The 23,090-nt window shown below is 43.0% G+C and overlaps 1 protein-coding gene across 5 annotated transcripts in view; it reads right to left on the bottom strand.

Annotated features, from left to right (window-relative positions):
• Positions 1–23,090, bottom strand: part of MAD1L1 (mitotic arrest deficient 1 like 1) — a 350,640-nt gene that overhangs the window by 135,969 nt on the left and 191,581 nt on the right. For all 5 annotated transcript variants that reach the window (XM_039732446.1, XM_039732448.1, XM_039732449.1 and 2 more), the window contains one exon: positions 19,456–19,546. In XM_039732446.1, the coding sequence (XP_039588380.1) occupies positions 19,456–19,546 (91 nt within the window). The remainder of the gene's footprint in view (positions 1–19,455; positions 19,547–23,090) is intronic.

Here is a 23,090-nt window from a genome sequence, read left to right as displayed (position 1 = left end):
AAACACAGCCTGGCTGCAGATGAGAAGGAATCTTTTCAGCTTCATCTGAGCAAAGCTGAAAGAGAGCCTTCATGTACTTCTCTAACCACAGATTTTCAGATGGCATCTTTAAGCACAGAGTCACCCTGAATTTCAGGGGTCAGACCACATTTGTTAGGGAGAATGCAATTTTCCTTCCTTGTAGGAACTACCTGGTCCTTTTCCATATTTCAGTTAACTGTTTTGTTTAAGTTTTAATACCTTAAAATTACTGCTATTTCAGCTGCACTCTTTGGTGGTACAGGGTCTCCAAGGAAGCTAAAGGAATTTATTGAGTTATTTTCATGAGCAGAACCCCAAAATTGTATTTGGTATGGAATATACTGACAGAAAGCTGGGATTTTGTACTGACAGAAAGCAGGGATTTTCTGCCTGAAACTGAGAAGTAGACAAGCACCTTGGAATTCATTTGACTGATCCAGCAAAAAGTGGCCTCAAGAACAATGATAAACATCTCAGTTGCATACATTTAGACATTTTTATCCTCCAGCAGGTCAACAGCAGAGGAAAAAAAAAGATCAAGAGGGGTGATAAGGGAAAAGCACATTTGATGTTAGTGATTTCAGAAAAAAATATTATTTTCTGTAATCACTGTGAAAGGAGTACAAATCTCTGCCATCGTCTTGCCTAACAGAGCTCAACAATGCTTACATTTCACTTGAGAGGAAATATCCATTTTCATTATTTCAGCCCACTCAATCACTCCTCCTCCACTTTCTTCTCCAACATCAAGCCTTGACTCGGATGTATTCACTTACTGGAGTTTGCAAATTGCTAATCACCCATTGGCAGTATTGATCTGCACGTTTTACTGCAGTCAGAATGAGACAGCACAGGCTGGTGAATAGACTGTGAAGACTGAAAAATGAGATTAACCAGCTCGCCTCATACAGATCGAGTTATCTGCTGCCTTGTTCGCTTTTCATGAAGCTTCCAGAATGCAGCAAACTGAATCTCCTTAACTCACAAGACAGGGCTGATACATAAGTCCATTAGAAGAAAATATCAGAAAAAGCAAGTAACACAATTTCATGGAAAACAGGTCTTGTCAAACAGACTTGAAGAGATTTCAAGTCTAGTTAACTAAGATAACTGTGTTGACACAACAGAATAGGAATTCTGTTATATATTTGCCTCGGTATCAAAATCGCATTTTCTTTTAAAACCAGCATGATGCAAAATCAGACTATGGCAGTTTTTAAATGGCCCAAAAGCTGATGAACTAATAGTGACATTTCACTGTTACTTTCCCAACAAGAATTGCTTCTTTGGCCGATTGTATGCAGCACACATTCTCTAAGATACATAAGAAAATAATAAAACCTTACTAGAATATGCAGATAACACAAAGGCAGAATTGTAGCAAACAATAAAGCCCACAAAGATAGCTCAGAAATCTGATTGTGCCAGGGACAATCATTCCCCATGAATTCAAATGCACCGTGAGAGATCCCAGAGAGCAGAGCAGTCTCAGGTACAAAACACAGCAGGTACTTTCTGGGAGAGTGTCTGTGAGGAGGCCACAGTTAATAACCAAGGGTTACCTCTAATTTAATGCTGTGGGAATTAAAAAAAAGCAAGGAACAGCCAGAATCTTTATGTATCATTGAGTAGGAAGAAACAATACTGTCCCTGAAGGCAGCACTGATGAGACCCCCACAGTGATAGCACACCCAGGTGAGGTGTGCAGGCGTGAGAGTGTTGTTGAAAATTAAGGAAAGTGGTGAGAAGATTTCCATGAATGATTCATGGTCTGAAAAAAACACATCTTCCACTGAGAAATTAATGGAAATCAAACTATTTCATTTGCTATGGAGAAGGCAGAAGCAATTTGATCTGGGTTTTCGGTGGAAATCTGACACTAAATGGTTCTTTAATGCAGCAAACAAAAGCATAGAGAGAACCCGACAGCTTCACTTCATGGTGAAGCCAATGAAATGGAAATATTATATATTTTTAATAGGGATGGCTAACCAGGGAAACCAATACATTGTCTATTACCTAGTGTCTTTAAATCAATATTTGATATCTTATTAAAAGGAGTCTATGGAGCAACCACAAGTCACTGGGCAGATTTCTATTAAAACTGTATTTTTGTGTTATATCACACTAATGGGTATTCTTTTTGGCCATAAACCTCTTAATTCAACTCATTCCAATTCCCCCAATTCAAAAAACAGTGTTATCCAATACTTTTATCCATTCTCTCTCATATCATTAATTCCCCCTCTTACTTTATAAGCCTCCAGACAATTCTGTAACTTCAGCGTTTATTCCTCTTAGACATAACAAGAACTTAGATGTTATCACTGACAGTTTAATCTTTTTCAAGGAGAGTTTTAATTTGTAGAGAAATTATATTAGAATCAATGCCTCTAAATATAAAAATACTTTCAAATCTATGTTCATTTCAATATTCCAGAGCGGCAGAGCTGCTCAAATCCTCAGGTGATGGAAAATCAGAATGACACTTAAGACCCAGCCACTGAAATTGTGCTTTTTTCCCCGGAAGGAAATGTCTTTCTCACAGTTATAACGACAACTTGAACGTGCAGATGCTGATCCATACGGATGTGATCCAGCTCATTGGAAAATTACAGGGATTATTTGGTGTTATTTGGTCAAAAAAATCAGACAATGGAAACAGATTTTTTTGATGGCAGTCACCTGCCATCTTTTTTTATTTCTAGGCTTTACATTAGGGAGTATCCATCCTGATTTAAAGGGAGTAAAGCCAATTTAAGAACTACTTTTCTGGGAGATGATGAAGAGAGAAACAAAGGTGGACTAAGATGTGAAAGCTCTACGAGTCACAAAAGACAAACACACCTCCATCTACAATACCCCTGACCACGTGTACACATTCTTTGTAAAATAACCATTCTGCACACGTGTTCACCCTCATTAAAGAACCTTTAACAAACTATCCCTCCCATTTCCACCCCAACATCCCACTGCCAGTCTCCCACCCACCTCCCACACCTGCCCTGTGAAGGCAGCACCTGAGATCAAGTCTTGAGCACTCTTGGGGGGGCACCTGAAGGATTGCAGAGTGGAAGGGAAGCAGAAAACCAAACACCTTGAAAACGCACAGTTTCCCCCTGTAATCCCATATTATTTCTGCTCCAGCATGCACGAGTCACAGTAACAACAACATGACTGTGGCTCCTCCTGTGCCTCAAGCACAGTTTCAGACAGATAAAAAATTATGCTTCTGCCCTCAGGAAAGACCTGGAACATCATGAGCTGCCACACTGGGAAAGTCAGCTTCACCAGCCAGCTGCACACTGGTCTTCTGCAAAAGAGAAAACCCAGCCCACTACTCTCAGCTTTGCTCCCCCCAAGTACCTCCTTACCCCTGCCAGTAATTCTAACCCAAATTACCAGTACAGGAGACCATAACATGGATGTGTCTCTATACTAATAAGAAAAAAAAAAAACCACAAATATCTCTAGTTCCTCAATACATGCCTGGTTTCTCTGCATCCATAATAAGCTTGTCCACATTCAACTTGAAAATACTATTCAATTTTATGAATTCTGCCTGGATCCGTACCAACCGCAAACTCTAATTTGTTTTCTGAATGTTATCTCAACTGTAAGAACTGATCAGTGCCTTCACTTCAGCTCTGCAGCCTGTATATTAAGTTAAACCACACACAAACGTGTTTGCCTCTCTCAAAAGCTGTAAAATGAGATAGCCTCCTATGGAAAAAAATGGAAAAGAACAAGGAGTGCTGCTCTGCCAGGTGAGATGGTCAGCAAATTTTGGGTTACCAGGCTGGGCAGCCCATGTAACCTCTGTGAAGATCAGCCAGCTGTGCCCAAAGAAGTCCAGAGCTGCTCCAGGCAAATTTAACTGTGCCAGAATCTGACAACAGACCAAACCTGGTAGATTTGGACAGGTGGAATAGATGCTCAAAGGAAATTTGTTACTGCAAAACCTTTTCCTTTCAGAATTGTTTCCCTCCCTCTGCGATCTCCAAACCACATTGTGTCAACAGGGACTGCTGTGGCCAAGGGCCTGAGCATCTCCTTCACAGCACAAGTGACCACATTTCAGGGATGTTATCTACAGATTCCACAGAATCACTGAGATAACTTTCACTCAGTCACACCCACAACAGAGCTGGAAGTGGCATCACCTGCCAGACCTGTGCACTGCCAATAACCCAGCCACATCCCCAGCTGTGCTTTGGCACCATCTTCCTCTTGCTGCTGCTGAGCTTACTCTCCTGCCTCTCCCCGTCATAATCATCTACATAGAAGTTTTACTTCACAAGCTTAACTGACCAAATATTTATAAATAACTGAAGAAGAGAGTCTGAGTCCTGAGGTTTTTGCTCGCAACAACCTTATTGCTAATTTGGGCTTCTGTCAGGGATGGGTTTTGTGCTACCACAGAGACCAGACAACCCTTGCATTCAAGAGATTAAAAACTTGTTCCAGTGTTCCTGATACAGGGTTGGGGGTGGAGAACTCCTCTTATTGTGGGTAAGTCACTGTGCTGCACTGTCAGTTCTCATCTGGGCAGCTGCTGCCAGTCCAAAGCATTATCACCACTGAAACAGTCATGTGTAAATAGAGTACAACAAGCACCCTCAAAGAACAAGGTACTTGAAGGCAGAAGATGAATTAAAATCCAGTTTTTTGTACATTACTTTCTTCAAGTGAACTCTCAAGTGCTCAGTCTCTAAGCTCTTGAGAAGGAATGGTAGCTGAAAAAACACAGGAACACAAGGGAGCAACAGGGGAGGGGAGTAATGAGAGATTTGTCTGCTAGTGCCAGCATTTCAAAAGACAAATTTTACTTATTTTCAAACCAGACAAATATTTCCCAATTCTCTTTCAGGAAAGGGGAACATGCAGATTGACAACAGACCCAAGGTTGCTTAAACCCTGATCTATAACCTGGCTGCCAGGGGATGCTGCAAGGGATTTGCAACCTTCAGCCTTGGCTGGTCTCTCAGACATGCAGCAGCCTTTGAGCAGCTGTGACAGGCATCCCAAACACTGCAGAAAAAAGGGAATTGGTGTGGGGGAGAGGAGCTGGAGGAAGAGGATGCAGGTGGTTCCTGTGCAAAGCACAAGCGAAGAGAGCTGAGAAGCCTCCTCCATAGGACCACACTGTTCCTCTTAGATCCCTCCCAAGAAAAACAGCATGAGGTAAGGTAAGATATTCCAGACTCGATTTAAATGGCTCCATCCCTTGCAGTCACATTGACCAGAACCACCTGAAATCTCCATTTATCACCTTCCTATTTTAAAACTAATCAATACCACTGCGGGACAGCAACTTTCTGTATAAGTAGGAAACAAGATGGCCTGGAGCCCTGGGAAATTCTCCCTGCTCGATAGCAGCTCTGATCCCGTGTCTGCATCACGCACAGCCAGGGCTGTAACATGGCCTTAAACAATGCAGCAGCAACTACTTTGCTTCCAGCAGCTCAACAAGCCTCGAGCTGTGAGTAGAGAAAGAGCCCCCTCTGCTTGCTTCTCCACAGCAGTGTGTGCACGGGACCAAGGGTTTCATCGAAGGGAAGGGAAGGAGTAGGTGGGATGTAGGAGCTGTAAGTGCTGTTATAACCCCATGTGTGCGTTCAGAGAGTTTTGAAAGGGAGAGTGAATACCTGAGAAATAGAAAAAGGTGCAGTCCACAGGCATATGCAGCTCTTCAGCTGTAATTTGTGGTGTCCAGGAGGCTAAAAGCTTGTGAGAATGAGGGACTGAGTTGAGCTGTACTCTGTGGGCACAGGCAGCAAAATGCCACCACCTGTCCCATCAGAGTTTTTAAGTGTTTGTCAAGAAAAGCTGTGAAGGAAGTTAACTAACCAAGGAGGGTCCCCAAGAGAGAGACAGAGAGTGGCAAAAGTGCAACAGTAGGAGGAAAAGATGGGAAAGAATTTGTGTGCCCCCTTGACCCTCCTGGGTTTTTTCAGATGCATAATTCCTATGGTTGATGACCTGGTGGTCTGAGTGTCAGAGCCCATCTGAATCTTGTCACCAAAACAGCCTATACTGATGTTACTTACAGAGGAGATACACCCACTGGGAATTAAATATCCTGGCACAGAAAGGTTTTTAAATAACTCTGCTCTTTCCTTCATTCTGTACTCTTGCTAGTAGCTCACACATTAAAAATAACTGAGGAACCACGCACACTAATAACACAAACCACAAGTGTTTGCATTAAGTTTTACCAACCTCATATGTAAATCAGCCCATAAAGGCTGTAGCCCGTTATATACTATTCAATTACTACAGTGAGCATCCATCCTGTGCCTTTCACAGTGATCTGTAGCCTGGAACAGGTTCATAAACAGCTCAGAAAGGCAGCTGCTGTAGATTTCACTTAACTCCTTATCTATCTGCTTTAAACGGATTAAATGACTATGTCATTAAAATGCTCGAAGTAAGCCTTTGATCATAAACTTCTCATCATTTTACAGTTATTGAATCTGATCCCTAATGAATCTTAGTCTGCCATATTTCTGTCTCTGCTCCCGGCCTTGCTCCCCATTAGTCCTGGTTGCTCAGCCCTAATACAGCTGCTTTGTATGCCTGACCACTGCCTCCTTGCAGCCCTCGATTGGAGCTGCTGATTGCCCAGCCCAGAGCAAGGATGAAGTGCAGGAATTTCATTTGAGGTAGGGTCAGAAGGAGCGAGAAAATAATCCACAAAATACCAACCACACCAGAAACCCTCTCCATATTCACTGCACAGCTGCGTGACTGCAATTCCTTTCCGAGGGCCCTGCACCGAGCAGAGAGGGGGGCTTGGGCACTGTGCTCTCCAACACCTTACAGAAAAAAAGATGCTTTATTTTCATAGTAAAGGGGTACAAGAAAAAAAGAAAAGCACTACTGAGATCAAGGGATTTTCTGCCACAGCACACCAGCAGATTTCAGCAGCTGCAATGAAGGATGTCCCTGATCTCAGTATGGGCAGAGGTGGGGAAAGCTTGTGGTGTCCACAAGTGCCCCAGCACAAACACCAGACAGCAGCCCATGTCTAAGCACAGCAAGCAGAAAGTCACTCCAGATCCTGGGAAAATGGAGGGAGACAAAACATCCAGTGCCCTGGTCCATGCATGAGCCTGTAGGGTTGGTAGTAATCAAAGGAGAACAAATGTTTACTGCTCAGCAATGATTGCTAGAGATGGGGACCACTGAGGTCATTCTGCATTCCAGGTTTTGCTCCAGACTCAATCAGGCTACAAAACCAGCTATTAAATGTGGTGCTAAATCTTACTTCTTGTACCAGTTTAGTTTTGGCAAATCCAAGGGCCCACACACAAGGGCTGGCAGGAGGGATCTGCAAATATTAAAGATGATAAACAGAGAGGGTCTTCTGACCCTACTATAAAGTAGACTTTATAAAAGTATTTGTTTTTAATACTGGTATATGGTATCCTGAGTCCCTGTATTTTCTCCTCAAGAAGAAGAAAACCACGTTCTGAAATTTCAGAATTTGGTTTTTTCTAGGGAAGTTCATTTCCATCAGGCACAACAGGAAGAAAATGCCCAGGTATTCATGTCAAGCTGTCATTCATAACAATGTACAGAATTCCACGGTGAGAGTGCCTTTTATCCTTCAGTATCAGTAGGCACAGAAGGGAAAAAAAGAAGGTCCTTCTAGTAACAGGAGAGGAAAGGTATTGTGCAACATTACATGAGCACCAAATGCTTGTTTCAGCTGTGAACTCTATTAAAGTTACATGAAAGTGTTAAACTGAATTCTGAAAACTGCATGTTTGATATGGAAGAGGCCCATTATGTCAACTTGCAAAGTCCTTGCCAATGCAGCAGACTGACTAATGTTAATCATTCTGTGTTCTAATTATCTTACCATTATAGCAATTTGCCTGATGATCATCCTTCTCTTTTTTTTTTTCCTCCCCTCCATTTTGCTGTTGTTCAGTGGTTTTCATTGATGCAGGCTGTAAGGCTTGGACCACCTCTTGGCCATTTGAGTGTTTCCAAAGAATACACCAAAGGGTGTGTTATTATCTCTCTCCATCATTCCCTTGGCTTTCCAGGACATACTTCGTACTTTTCAACAAAAGGATGGGAAAGAGGCAGATGCTGCTTTGCTTCTGTCACCTCAGATGCTGTGCACTGAAACAGATTGGCCGTGGAAGCCTCCCAGTTGCCCCAGTGCTAACCTCTGCTAGCACTGGTGCTCTGGCAGAGCGCACCAGTGTTGGCTACGATGGGCCAGCAGGACCCAGCATCTCTGCTGTCACCCAGCTGGAGTGAGACTGCCTTAGTAATTGCAGCACAGCAAGAATGGATTTAATTTATTTTCTGCTTTATTCCAGTGAGAGAGAGAGAGGGAGAGAGGCCAGATTTACCCAGTGGCCTCATTCCTACCCCCAGAGCATGAATTACTTGCGGATTTCACAGTGAGTAGATAGAAGCAGGGACACAGACAAATTCCTAGAACCAAGGAAGTGATCGGTCTTTTCTGCCTCATCACCCTCATGTACATATTGTGACATTTTAATTAGCTTCCCCCATGTCTGACAGACATCCTGTGTCGTGCAGAGAAAGCATGGCTTACTTCCTATCTTCACAAAATTTGGGAGCTTTAAAAAAACCCACCAAACACCAAAAAACCCCAACCCAGTCCCCTCTCCCTTCATACCCAAGCAATTCAATTACTTGCCAGACAGCACTAAGAATCCATTAGAGAAGAATATATTCTGCATTTGCTGTGGAAATCTCCTGGTGATCTTATCTGTCTCTCAGTTCAAGCTCAAAGCTCAATTGTTTTTTCTGCCAGTGCAAGGAGACTTCAAGCGGCACTGAAATCTTTTCAGATGGGGACAGTCGTCTCATCTTCATTTCAATTTTACAAGAGTAAGAGAGATTTGTGGATAAACTGAAACAATAAGAGGAATGGCTATGGGGCAATCTATTGGATTGTGAACAGCTTTGAGTTAACTGTTCCAACCAGCAAATTCAACATTATCCTGAGCTGCCTGCCTGAAGAAATAAATACTTCAGAAGCAGCCTTGCCCAGACACGAGTTTTCAAGTTATCATTGAGTAAAATGGTAGAAGGGCATCATCTCTAACTTTCACACATATCTAAAGGACTCAGACTATCTTTTTGATCCCCTGGAAGCAGAAAACATCAGTAAAGAGCATTAAGTTGAACGAAACTGCCAAGGAACTAAAATGGGAAGGATAAGAGGGTAGGCTTAGGAGGAATACACTTGGTAAATTGACCGACAGGTCTGTTTGCAGCATGTCCAGTGGTTTTTTTTCTCTAGGATGCTTGAGAGAATGGACCACACAAAAAGATCTCCAGATACAGACACAGATCTGTCTTCTAAGCAGTGTCAAACAGAAGCATCACACTCAGAAGATGTCAGAGACCTTGAGAAAGCAGGAAAGTCAAAAGACACTGACATTCAATCCTCAAACTGTTTGGCTGTAGAAGTCACTGTCTATGAGCCACCATGGCACAGCCACTTGGCAGCACTGGGGAAACCATTTCATGTCATACAGCCACTATTCCTTCCCCCATCACCTGAAGAGGATCCTAAGGAATGTCTCCAATACTGCCCCCTCCTTCATTTCAGCTTCTGTGAGCCTGATGGGCACAGTCTGACATGCTGGTTGTAGCATATCCAAGGAAGAAGCCCCAGCCCACACCCACTGTCTGTTCTCCCTCCTGAGCAGGCATTTCCCTCCCTGCCAACCCTCTGACCACACTCCAGATGGATTCTCTTGAGCCAATGTCTGTGATAGTCCTATTTTACACCCATCTATATCAAGTCATATCTATATTTAAATACAGTGACATGCATTCTAATAATAATCTGCAAACATATATATACATATATAAAAAAATTAAATTCCCCAGTGTTGTATTTAAATGTTCAGGCAGCTCCACCATGTTAATATTAATCATAAGAGCTCGTACATATCTAATCACACTTTTCCTTGCACACAGAACAGAGTGACCCCTGAGCAAGCCCTGACTCCTTGGGAAATCACCTTAAGGTCAGCAGCTCTGGCTGTGATGGATCTAGAGGGAAAGCAGCCCCACAGCTGAGCTCCCTTGCAGACTGCTGTCAACAGCTTTTCACATCCCTCTACTCATAAAAATGAGAAAATTTCTGTAATTACTACTGATTGGAACTGTGGTAGCACTGCACAGAGAGGAAGAATGCATCCACTGGAAGACAACCAAAAATACACAAGAGGACCTCTGGAGAGCTCATCCTTGCTGCACAGCCTTCATGTTACTGTTTTTTCAAGTTTTTCATCTTAGTACAGCCAGAAGCACAATGAACCCCCTTTTCAAAAGCAGTGTCTTTGTTCTGAAAGGTCACAATCTCAACTGAACATCTTCTGTCATGTCCAACATGCACAACAGCTTTCAGGGAATTTTTATTTCATTTTAAATGTCCTGCCAAAAATGCAAAGAACAGGCACAGAACTGCTGCATCATTTAGAAAATGTGGGGTTTAAATGTTGATCAGAAGAAGCAGCAGAGTTCCTGATGGAGCTGAGCCCCATGCTCAGGTGAGCACGGCTGTGATGAATCACCTGGGAGCCCTCCCAGCTGCATGGAACACAGCTGGGCTTTCCAGACACCCTCCTGAACACACAGAACCCTCTCATGGGGCACTGCTCATTTTTCAAAAAAGATATGAAGGGAATGCTCTTCCCACAGCACTTCACTTACCCTGCCACTCCAACTGTCCATCCTCATTTAAACAGAACAGCCTTTCTACCTAAATTAGGCATCATCTTCCATTCCACTATTACCTGTCTTTCAAATCTAGCTAGGAAAGCTGTCAAAAACAATTACTTTTTTCCTGACTGTCTCTCTTGGATCCATGTCTCTTTAAAGTCTTATCAAACAACAGCAAATGGAAATTGAGCAAAATTTGGGCTAGGAAGGGCCTGTATCATGATCTGTGTTCACGGTGTGCTGACAGAAATGCTCTGTTATTGGGGTGTTACTTCTCCCCACTCACCCCAAGGCACACCACGAGCCTGCACTGCCAGATGAATGGCAATGCCACACATCCAGTGACAGAGTTTCCTTCCCACTATTTGAAGAAACTCTTCAGAGAAACCCCATTTTTATAATGTAAATATCTGCCCCCAAGTGTCACAGAGGTGGTAGGTCAGGCTGATCAAAGGGAAGAGTCCTGGGATACGTAAGATAACGTACCAACATCTCACATGCTTGAATCCCCCCGACAGAGGTCACACAAAAATGTGCTTCTCTGCTGCACACTGCCACCCCCACCAGTGCCTCTCCCTATTTCCTCATGTGTATTTTAACATCATTACAAACACTGCCCACTCTTCACTGTGACATGAAACAGGCAGATTTTTCCTCTTCCCCTCATCACGCGCTCAGAGAAAATATTATTAAATTCCAACTTATTTCTTTTCCATAATCTGGGTGACACGTCCTGGCCTTTTGTCTCCTCGAGATGGTGTCAAGTTTTACATATACCAAGAAGTAGAGGAAAAATATGGCACCATAACCAGAGTATCAAAAGAATAAAACTGCTGAAGAATATTACTGAAAACTTGGACTTTACAAAGCCAGACCACAACAGAAATGGCAAAGACAAGGGCAGCATGAAACTGTGACCTATTACTTTGTTTTAATCAAAAACTCAGAAATAATTGGGTCATCAACCAAAGGCTGAAATGGTAATGAATAATGAAAAGCTCAAAACCTAACGTGGAGAGAGCTGCAACTCATGGACATGGCACTCATAAAAGTCTGAGAGAAAGCACAAAGCTTCAGTAAACAAACCTTGTGAAGCGTTATTTGCCTTACACAGGTCTAAATGACATTTTTGTTTTGTTTCTCTGACATGGAAGCAGAATTCAAAGCAGCAGAAAAATAATAGAAAATGAAGAAAGAACAATTGAAAACTAATTTGTGCCACTGAATGACTACAGAGAAAGACAAGAAAACTATAAAGGGACAGTCACTCTTAATGCTTCCTGAAACTTTGCTTTTTCTTTGTGAGAGAAGTAAGATTAGAGGACTTTAAAAGTGAAGTCTCATTTTAAAATGGTTGTTTCTGTCTCATCAGCCTTGGTGTTCACCAAGTGATTCTGGGGATCAGTGAAACACACAGAAGCCTTCTGGAGTTGCTACGTTCACCCACGGGGTGATTCTGGGGATCAGTGAAACACACAGAAGCCTTCTGGAGTTGCTACAAGTAGTAACTTGACTGGCACACATTGTATGTTTTTGGTTAGGAATTTAAACACACAACTGAGAGTTTGAATGTCTATTTGTAGCTGAAATGACTAATTTTTGTATACTGTTGCTCTTTTTACCGTACAAGAATACCAATGGTGTCTCTGTCCCCTCACTCCCATGAAGGCAGTGCACTCACCCCAGATTTACTGCTCTGGTGCCATGCAACCAAGCCTTGCACGACTTTTAAAACACCACCATTTATTTTGCAACACCTGTTCAGAAAGCCAAGGTTTGTTCCAAGCCAGCTTTCTTATACCACAGAAGAACAGGAACAATTTCCTGCTGCTTGCCCCTGCAGAACACACGTGCTGTAGGAGCATCCTCCTCCTTAGTGTAGCAGCATCCTCATCTGCATTTTGCGCTCAATTTTTCTACTCCAGCATGGATGGCACCTCCTGAAAGTTCATGCTTCCTGTGTAGTGGTACAGCGACCTTTTCCAGCAGGACATTTCCCCTGGCCCAGCTCCCCCTGCCTGCTCTGAGCTCCCCGTGCTGCTGCTCAGGTGCTGACACTCAGTGCACTGACCTTTCCTGTTTCAGAGCTGTTCAGGAAATCCAGCGCTCACCCTTCCTCCCCCTCTGCTCATCTAATGAGCTTTGTGATGCCACACAGCCGCTGATATTTTCAAGGGTAGTGGCAGCAGAACATTAATGAATTTATTCTGGATTTTCGTGTTAAATGTATTATGCAAATGTTAATCAGTTTCTGCAGAACTTTGAGAAAGGTGCTGCATGAAATAAACAATACAGTGGCAGCTCTGGCAGAAGAATTTATAGAGCTTCAGGTGTTTAATATTCAATGTGTGAATTCCTTTTAAAATTTTTTTAAAGGGCATGTTGGTAAGATTTTCCTGCACAAATGTGAACCTATGCACTCGTGGTCCCTGATGTTAACAAACATTAGCAAGTCTGTTCAGTGCCTGTCCTTGTTTCTTTCGACAACCACTTTGCACATCACATTTATCAGGGCCACCAAGGCCATCAAACATCTTCTCCTTGATCCACCTAATGACAAACCTACAAGTAAATGACATGTTTATGCTTCTCCTCTCTGCTCCCGTGGAATGTTTCTAATTTCTGTTAATTCTAATAACAGCAGTGTATTCAGAATTAACATGTACAAATATTTGCATAGCCCCAGCTAATTCAGTGTCACGTAATCCCCAGGGGCTGGATCACAGCAGGTTCTACACTCCTTCCATTTTACACCAGTTCTAGGATTTCCTGCAGTACCTAATCCACGTGGCATGAGACACACAGTGTTTTTTCCAAAATAACACGTATAATCCTTTCAGCAGAATTTATGGGTGCATTATAGGGGATGCTCCTTTCCCTCCCATTCATTTGGAGCCAGTTCAGCACATCCCCTTAGCAGCTCCCTGTGAACACCAGGGACACCCACACAGCAGAGCAGCTCAGACTCAGCTTCTCCTACCCAGCTCAAGAGATGACTGAAGTGAAGGTGGTGTAGCAGCACAGGTGTTGCCCAGACCAACCCCCAGGACATGCTGGGTGACTCCACCACAGTGTCCCTCTGTCCCTGGCACACTACTGCCTGTGCCACCCTATCTGCACTGCTGTTGGCATCCCCAGAACTCATTGGCCCCTTCTTCAAAGCCAGCTTCCTGTGTGAATATTGTCCCCTGTTTTATGCAAGCATTACACACCTCTAAGCTGTCATGAATTGATACCCATGATCTCTGTTTATCTCATGTTTTTCATTGCTGTTTTGAGCAAGACTGTGGAGTGATCCCGAGAGTGTTCTCTGCCTACATACACTTGAGCAGATACACTTCCTTAGGTCAGAGCAGACCTGCTGCTGCCTGTGAAATGTAGAAGATAAGCTTTGCCTATAAAAGATGAGCTTATTGCTGATCAAATCCAGGAGTCTGTGGAATGGATCACAAATCACTCTGCTCCCCATCCCCTCCCACACGCTCCCATGAACTTGATGCACTGGATGAGTTGGGCAGCACAATATGATCCAACCTTCTGCAGTCCAGGACCTGCACTTCTCTTCATCTTCTCTTTACAGATCTCCTGCTGTATGCTCTCAGTTATTCTATCTCATAATTAAGTCCCTCTGGAATACACGCAAATTTGTTCCCATACCTTGCCACAAGCAGTACCTGACTGAAGAGATGCCAAGTGAGTTGCCTAGAACCAGCTAAAGGAGCCTTCTAGAAGAAAAAAAAAGGCTGAACTTAGGTGAGGTTTTCAACAGGGACCAGCTGTGCCACAGAGGCTAACACAGACCTCAGCATGCAGAGATGAAGAAAAAAGGACAGGAAGTTTGTGAAAAGGGAAGGCATGGAGATAATCTAGGAAGAATGTGAGCATTTGAGAGGCCAATTAGAGAACCTTGAAAGGTTGTCTATGTCCTTTTAAGTTTTATAACAGTGTAAATGATTCATTCATCATTCTTTACTGGTCACAAAATGAACAGTTAGACTGTTAAATGACCTCAGCTTCCCCTTGGGTTCTTAACTCCAAGCTAGTCACTGCCCAGCTGCCAAAGCCCTAACCATAAAATGAGTCATTAATGTTAAAGAGGAGAAACATGCTCAGTCCACCTTCCCCTGGGGTACAGCTCCCAGATGTTTTGTTATTCCCTCAAAATACAGTGCTAGAAGAAGGAGTAGGCCAGCTCAGCCACAAGGATTGCAGAGATAAGGGGGCAGGGAAACACGTGAATGCTCTGGATGTCCAGCACTTCTATCATTCATGGACATCTCACTTCTGGAAAACTAAACCCAGCAAGCACTTCCCTCAAGGACACCACAATAGGCAATGCAGTCCCTTCCAGTCTAACAACAAAGTTTAACATAAATTCCAGCTTCTGTCTAGGGTAAGTTTTCTGATGACTGTCCCCATACTATGTAGTTAGTCAGCTCTTTCTGAGCTTTGAAATAATAGGCAAAGATCAATAATTTCAATATGTATGAATAATACTGCATTTTTAAGAGTGTTATTGTCTTATTGCTGACTCACAGAGAGACTAAACATAACCAGTTACCACTGTGAGCAGGGACAAGGCAGTCAAAGCTGGACAGTCCAGAGCTTGTGCCAAGTCATGACCCTTTCTCACAGACAAACTGCCCTTGTTGGGTTTTGTCTGCTCCTGAGACCCTCTCCCAGCTTTCTATCAGGTTTTCTTGACTGCCAGCATCCACCAAAGGTTATTCTTTTTACTCAGAAACAAGCCAGAAAATACAGACTCTTTCCATTTAGCCTCATAAATACACATGCACATGCTCAATGGGATTAGGCTGCCAGCTTGGCTATGGGACTAGAGGTGATTTTCAAGCCCAAATACATCTCAATGTAAAAAAACCCCACCCATCTACTTGTCTTTTATCCATACAGATCCACTTATCTGAACTCTAACTGGAGTTTCATTTTTCTCACCAACCAGCTGTGAACTAATTATGAGAACTTTAACTAGTCCTGCTCCCTCTCCAAACATATGGATCCAATTAAGTCAAACTGCAGCTGATTTTAATCAATCTTCCTTGAAGCAGCCAACCTTGAAGAATCTCTTCTTCAGCTGGAAGAGTAGAGGAGAGCAGGAAAAGCAGGAGAGTAGTATTTGCATAAGGAACACTTTACATCCGCTTGGTTGCCTGCAAACACAGGGCTCCTAGCAGTAAGAAATGCTAATTGAACACTCCTCACAACTCCTTCCTCCCACTTTATCCAAAAAGCACTGATTTGATCAGTCTCTTTTGTTCCTGGCATCAAGCTGCACTTTTCCACCAGCACCTCTGGAAGATGGTCCATATCATTTCAGATAAACAAACCAAACCTTTCTCTGAATTCTCAGCCTGCCCACCATGGGCCAAGCAGTAGCAGCTCAGGTTTCCTGGAAATGTTTTTTTGCTTCATCAAAAGGAAGAAGGGTAGAGGAGATGAGATAAAATTGTCTGTTTAAACCCATTCTTTTAATATTATTTGAATCCTTCTCCTGAGCCAGGGTTTCAAATGTTTTCCTTGAGATAATATCCTGGGCACCAGGGAGGCAGTCTCAACTGGGTGTCACTTCTCTACAGCTCTACATCTCCTTTGTTTTTGTAATCTGAGGTTTTCATTAGCAGTAAAGACCTGGCCAGTGAGTGATATCCATGCTAAAGTCTTTATACCAGTGAAGGAAAATCAATGCAGCCTGCAGCTAGGTGTCAAGAGGCAAGGGGTTTTGGAAGACAGGGTGTGTGGAGGTGGAAAACACCTTCAGGCATAATTCAAGCTGTCCCCACACAAGAACAGAATACAAAAAGATGTCAGATGTTATATGGCTGTGGAGAGGAGAGGTATCAGCACCTTAGTTCATTTGCTAATACTGAGCTCAAGGAGAGTAAGTCACACACCAAAAGCACCTTTCCAGGTGCTCCTTTGCTCTCTGCCCAGTCCATCAGGGTCCCCTTGCCCACAATATGGGCTTTTGTGCAGAAATCAGGAAAATTCCTGTGCCAATATTCAGATACAAACTAAAGTGAGAGGAGGAAGTTCTTCACAGAAATGGAGATCAGCCATTGGAATGGGCTGCCCAGAGAAGTGGTGGATTTGCCATTCCCAGAGGTGTTTAAGCAAAGCCTGGACATGGCACTCAGTGCCATGGTCTGGCTGACAGACATGGTCTGGTGGTGTCAGGTCACAGGTTGGTTTCAATGATCTGAGCTCTATCCTAAATGATTATGTGATTTGGAGACAAACATTTTTGAAACTCCACACCTCAATACATTCAATCTGACATTTTTAATCATGAATTACTAGCTGTTATCTCCCTAGATTTCATGCAGCAAACACAACTTTGTAAACTCAACAGATTCAGTTCCGTGTAAAGCGCTCAGAGCTTTAATTCTACAACCTGTCTCTGCAAAATTCCCAACTTTAATACATCCCTTCTACATATCTTTCCTTTAGTAGATAAAATTCCAGGAGTCAGAGGTTTTATTTTACAAGAAAGAACTGCTGATAAGGATTTGTCAGGTATCCCCCCATTCTACCTGGTTTAATGTCAGCCCCTTCTCTTACATCTTTATTTGATTTGAAGTCATGCTTCTCCCATTTTGTAGTTTTATTCATCTTCCTGTTCAGCAAAACTTCCTTGTGACTTCTCTATGTAGTTTGTCTTGCTTTTCTTCCCTTCATGATACAGACTTTATTTTAACCCATCATTTCCCAATGATTTCTTTCAGAGGTGGGAATAAATAACATGTCAAACTAGCAACACTTCAGTGACCTTATCTGAGTTTATAATGACATTTTCAGCATATTTGCTCAGCACTGAGAGAAGTGGTGAATTTCTAAGCTTATCCTTAACTTTGTGGGTTCTGTCTCTAACAAACCTTCTTTCAATGTGTTTATAAAAAGAGTCATTTTAAGCCTGGCCTGTCAAGGTATTTGATTCACAGGGTGAATAAAAATTGGGAAGACTGATGTTTTTCCCTCTGAGGAGTTCTTGGTCATTCAGGTGGGCACACACTGATCAATACTGACACTTTAGCATTCAGCTGACATATTCCTGCACTTGTGCTTTCCTCTCTACTCCCTCTCATTCAAAAAAACTACTTTAGGCATCAAGTTCTCTAAGACACAAGTAAAGTGAGACTTTAGGGAGAGGGGGAGCTACCTCCTGTTAAATAAGGAGTTAAAGTCATGTGCTCAGCCTTGGCAAGGGAGATGCCAGAGCATCATTACCTGAATTCAGCTCACTAACTCAAAGATTTCTTTTTCCTAAATCTGCTATTCAAGACTTGGCATCTCAAGTCACTTGGTTCATCTTTGTATGAACAAACAAAGCAGATCTTTGTGATATTTTGAGATATCACGAATAAAATAGTGAATTCCTCTAGTCAGGCCTTCTTGGAAAGCCAGCAACCACCCTAAGACCATGTAGGCAGATTAACCATGACCTGAGCTGTAATCTGGTCTGAAACCAAAGCTGCTTGTGTGTTTGTTGGAGGCCTAAGCATCCAAACACCAGCCCAAAGCTTTCATCTCCTTCTGATGACTGAAACCCAATTAAAGGAGAGCAGGGTGACAGGTTTCACACTAAACATGGCTCAGCAGAGATGCTCAGCAGCTCTTAGCTCCCTGCTTTATCAAAGCTGTCACTTCCCCTGTCTCCAGGAATGGGTTATAAAAAAAAGAAATTTTGATGCACGTCTAATAGGTGTCAAGATAAAATCAATGGTCTGGCTGAAATCTGGGTAATTTCAAATCAGCTTTCATGCAGGTTTTCTACCATGAAGCAATTTGCAAAAAAAATGGGAAAAATAAATATAAAAAGAAAGAAAAATTAAGAGAATGCTACAATGACAAATTGTTCAGCACATCAGAGAGAAAAGAAGGAAGAGATAAGACCCCTTCTTCAAGAAGGGTGGGTGGGCTTTGGTTGAACCAACAGGTTCTTGTTTGCTCCAGCATCTTTCAAACAGGAAACACTACAAAAGCTTGAAGCAACTCCCTTGCAATTCCTCTGCACAGGAAAGCTGTTCCTAGGGTGACAATAAGCTTGAACACTGCTCTGCTGCAGGTGCCCTTGTGTGGGATTTCACTGATCTATCCCGAGTAAAAAGCTGAACACCTTCTGCCCTAGAGGACAGCAGCAGAAAAAGGCAAACCACACAGAGCAGCACAGCAAAAGGAACACACCTCCCATCCTCCTGCCTCCACATCTGTGGATGCTGCCAGCTCATCCCCTCGACAGCACTGATGGTTCCTGGCTTGCAAAGCTCCTGCCTGCTGAGGTGGTCTCTGCTTTCATCACTGACACCAGCAGAAAGGAGACTTCAACACGAACAAAGCTCAAATTTTCCCATCCACTCCACCCTGCTCTGCCCTGTCTATGCTCCCACTTTGCCATGTTGCTGTTTCGGGACAAACAACTTCTAGTGGTGGAGCTATTTAACATGGACCAATTCTTAAGGCTCCAAGGAGAGAAGTCGTAGAGAAGTCATCCCACAAGACAACTGAATCTGTGTGATTACATGTGAGATCAAACCTCTCTGATGGCACGGTCACAAACACAGGTGTGGCAGTGCAGCCAGCACAGGCTGCCCAAAGGTGCCTTGCCCAGATGCAGGGGAGGGAAGCTCCATGCTGGGAGCACTCATGGACCACACCAGGCTCTCCAGCTGCTCTGGACCTGCACACTCCTACCTGCAGAGTGAGCTTCTCCAGCTGCATTTCCAGAGATCTGTTCTCCTCTGCCAGCTTGCTGCGCTCAGCTTCCAGCTCCTCAATTTTCAGCCTGGAGAAGAAATGAAAATTAATAGACTTTGGGTGTCCCTGCACAGTTCCACCACAAATAATCAAGTAAAGCATGAAATCAGAAAGGATATCAGATTATTCCTGCATTCAGTACCACAGAACTGCACTACTGAGGCAGCTGAAACATATGGTTAAAAGTGACGCGTTTATATGATGAGACTGTAATTTGTAAAAGTATATTAAAAATATACAAGCTGAATATAAAGCCAGTTCAGCTTGGATACCTTCTGAACCACAGACTGAGTCTAGACCATCATGTTTAATAACCACCAGTAGCTAAAACCTCCGTGAGACATCAAATCTCTTTTTGATCTGATTTATACTTTTGGCCTTCACAATACTCCTTGGCAGTAAGTTCCACAATTTAATTATGTGCTGCATGAAAAATTAGTTCAGTTTGTTTTATACTTCACATGTGATTATTTCACTGAGTGCCCGTTAGTTCTGCTATGAAAAGTCGTGAATAATTGTACCACACTCCCCTCTCCACACCACAGCACAGGCCTCCTCTATTATTTCCTGCAGAATGTCAGTTTAGTCTTCCTTCACACCAAGGATTTTCCATATTTTTATTGTTCTTCTTTGTTCCTTCAAGTTTTTATATAGACTTTTTGACATGAAATAAGCTGCAACTACAAAGAGCACTCAGACATACTCAATGGTACAATGAGGATTTCTGCTTTATTCTCAACTTCCTTTCCAAGAGCTTCTAATATTCTATTTGTATTTTTAACTCTGGAGTACCTACCTGATATTTTCAGAAAGCTGTTCACAATAATGTCAGATCTCTTTCCTGAATGACAACAGCTCATTTAGAGCTCTCTGTTGTGGGAGTAAAAGTAAGGGTGTTTTTTCTTATGTGCACGAGTTTGGCAATTATTGACATGCAACTTCATCTCTCATCTCAAGCAACATTCTAAGATTTCTTCTGAAATTCTGAATGCTCTGATAAGCTGAAAAAATTCATATTATCTCAAACTCTGCCACCTCACTACTCACCAGCCCCTTTTCTGTGTTGGACAAGTTCCCAATTCCCAATCAAAACCATTCTAGGACCTAGTGGGAGAACGCTCAGCATTGTGAAAACATGTATTATTTGATTTTCCATATTTTAACTTTGTATTACATAAGCAAATTAACAGAAAAAAATGCATGAAGTTTTACAAAGTAAAAAATATCTTGTATTATCTCTGTCTCAGGAAATCCTGGAGACAAGGCACAGGGAAGCCAGGAGAGCCTCCTGGCAAGGTACCCAGATGTTCTGTCCTGTTCACATGGGCACTCACCACTGGTCACCCCCACAGACAGTACACTGGGACAGCCAGACCTCCAGGGTTCATATATTCTGATCAATCCAACACAGAATCTCCTTTTTTTATTCCACTAAAGTTTCTTTATGACCTTTGGCTCAAAACTTTTTGGAAGGTCAAATATATTAAATCAACCATACCAGCCTTAGATAAGTGATTGGTGAATCCTTCAGAGAACTCTATCAAACATGTTAGGCATGAGATGTATGTATAAAAGATTGGACACAAAATTTTGGCTTGCACTTAGATAGAGAGTACAAAATCTTGATGATCCTTCAAGACCCTCCCCTTCCACATGTTAACTTGTTGGGATTAATTGTGCGACTAATACAGAATAACACTGATCTTTGGATTCAATTTTCTCAGGAGCCTTTTCTCAGAATAGTCTTAAAAATTAATTATCTTGCTTAATACTTTTAAACTATCTAAATTAAGCTGAAAATCCTTGCACCATACAATAATGTATGGAACCATCTGCCAATATCCCAAAATTATGCAACAGCAATTTCAGGTACAAGGAAGAAGTCATCTCTCCTATTCATCTGGCAACAGTTCCAAACTTTTCCATAGAAGCAGGTTGATCTACATCATGTTCAGCACAGAAATGTCTCCTTTATAAATATGCAGCTTGGATTGCCTAAATTATTTGTAAGCCTGACCCCTGCTGGCAATTGTCAAATATTATAAAGTCTCATTTTTTCTGCTCTTAGAAGCCTCTAAAACACCGAGGAACAACTTTAGCACTGTCCAGGCCATTAAAAAACATCATCAATAACTTTCAGAAGCGACACCAAGCTAGTGGGGAAGGAGGATGCTGCAGCAGGAGACTGAAAAGGTCAGGAAAAATGGAAATTCAAAGTGGAATTAATGCTTTTAATGATGCATTTCTAAATGGATTGCAGAACAGGCCGCGAGGAGAGCAACACTCTTCTCTGAGGAACAACAGCCCAACAGCTCCTGAAAGGTCAGAGCCAGACACAGGACTCTCATCAGTACTTTCTCCATCCTTGACATGCTGAATTTTAATTGGGAACAAATTTCTCCCCATCCAGCCTCACAAATAGTGTGATGCTGCTGTTATCTGCCTGCAGAACCTGTCTCCGTGGGAAGGTTTAAGATCAGGCCTCTCAGTTGCCCTTTGAAAATCACTCACAGCAGCAGCCAGAAAACACTTCCCCAAGACCTGAGACACGGCTGTAATGAGGGTAGATTCAAGCCATTACATTTTTGTGCTATTTCACCTGCAATTTTAGGATTCAATAATCTGTTTGTGCCCTTTGTGCCTCGCTGCTGAGCACAGGGTGATTTAAAGCCTGGGGATCACTCCCAGGCAGGCAGCAGATATCACAGAATCCTGAAATGGTTTGTGGTGGAAGGGACAGTAAAAATCATTTAGTTCCCCACTCTGCCATGGCAGGCACAGCTTCCCCCATCCCAGGCTGCTCCCAGCCCCATCCAACCTTGGACACTTCCAGGGATGGGGCAGCCTCAGCTTCTCTGGGCAACCCTCTCCCCACCCTCACAGGGAAGAATTTCTTCCCAATTTCCCCTCCAGCCCTGGACTGTGTCAGTTTGAAGCCATTTCTCCTTGTGCTGCCACTGTATGCCATGTCAAAAGTCCCTCTTCAACTCTCTTGTAGCCCCTTAAGGTACTGAAAGGCCACAATAAGGTCATCCTGGAGCCTTCTCTTCTGCAGAGCCACCTGCCACAGGCTCAGGAGCACCCTGAGCTGGGGGTCACAGCATGAGCATGGCCTTGAGCTCACCCCACAGGTGGCAGCTCCTTCCCAGTGTCCCAGCTTTGGGGGCATCCTCCTTTCCTGACACAATGTAGGGCTGTAGGGCTTCTGCCATGCTCTGGGCAAGGTCAGCCCATTGAACCAGGGGCACTCCCTGGCTCTCCTTCAGAGAAAAAACCTGCTGCTTCCTCTGCACTGAGGAACAAGAACATTGCTGTAACCTTTGTGCCAAGAGGATTTTGGGACTGACTAGAGCTTTCACCATTTATCCCTCTGCTATCTTATTTTTAACACTGTTAAGTGTCCTAGATCTCCAGTGGGAAAGCATTCAGAGCCATTAGCAAACAGTTTGTGCTATTCCAGCCTTGCTTCCCAGCCCCCTGGGAAACGCTTCCCAATGGCAAAGAGAGAGAAGCAAGGGAAATCCTATCTATATATAAACACAGCAAAGCATTTGCAGCTGGTGGTTAAAATA

This window comes from Passer montanus, unplaced genomic scaffold (genome assembly GCF_014805655.1).
Source record: "Passer montanus isolate IOZ18808 unplaced genomic scaffold, ASM1480565v1 scaffold8, whole genome shotgun sequence".
NCBI lineage: Eukaryota > Metazoa > Chordata > Aves > Passeriformes > Passeridae > Passer > Passer montanus.
Note: the sequence above shows the minus strand (reverse complement) of the source record. Positions and strands in the feature narration are given on the sequence as shown.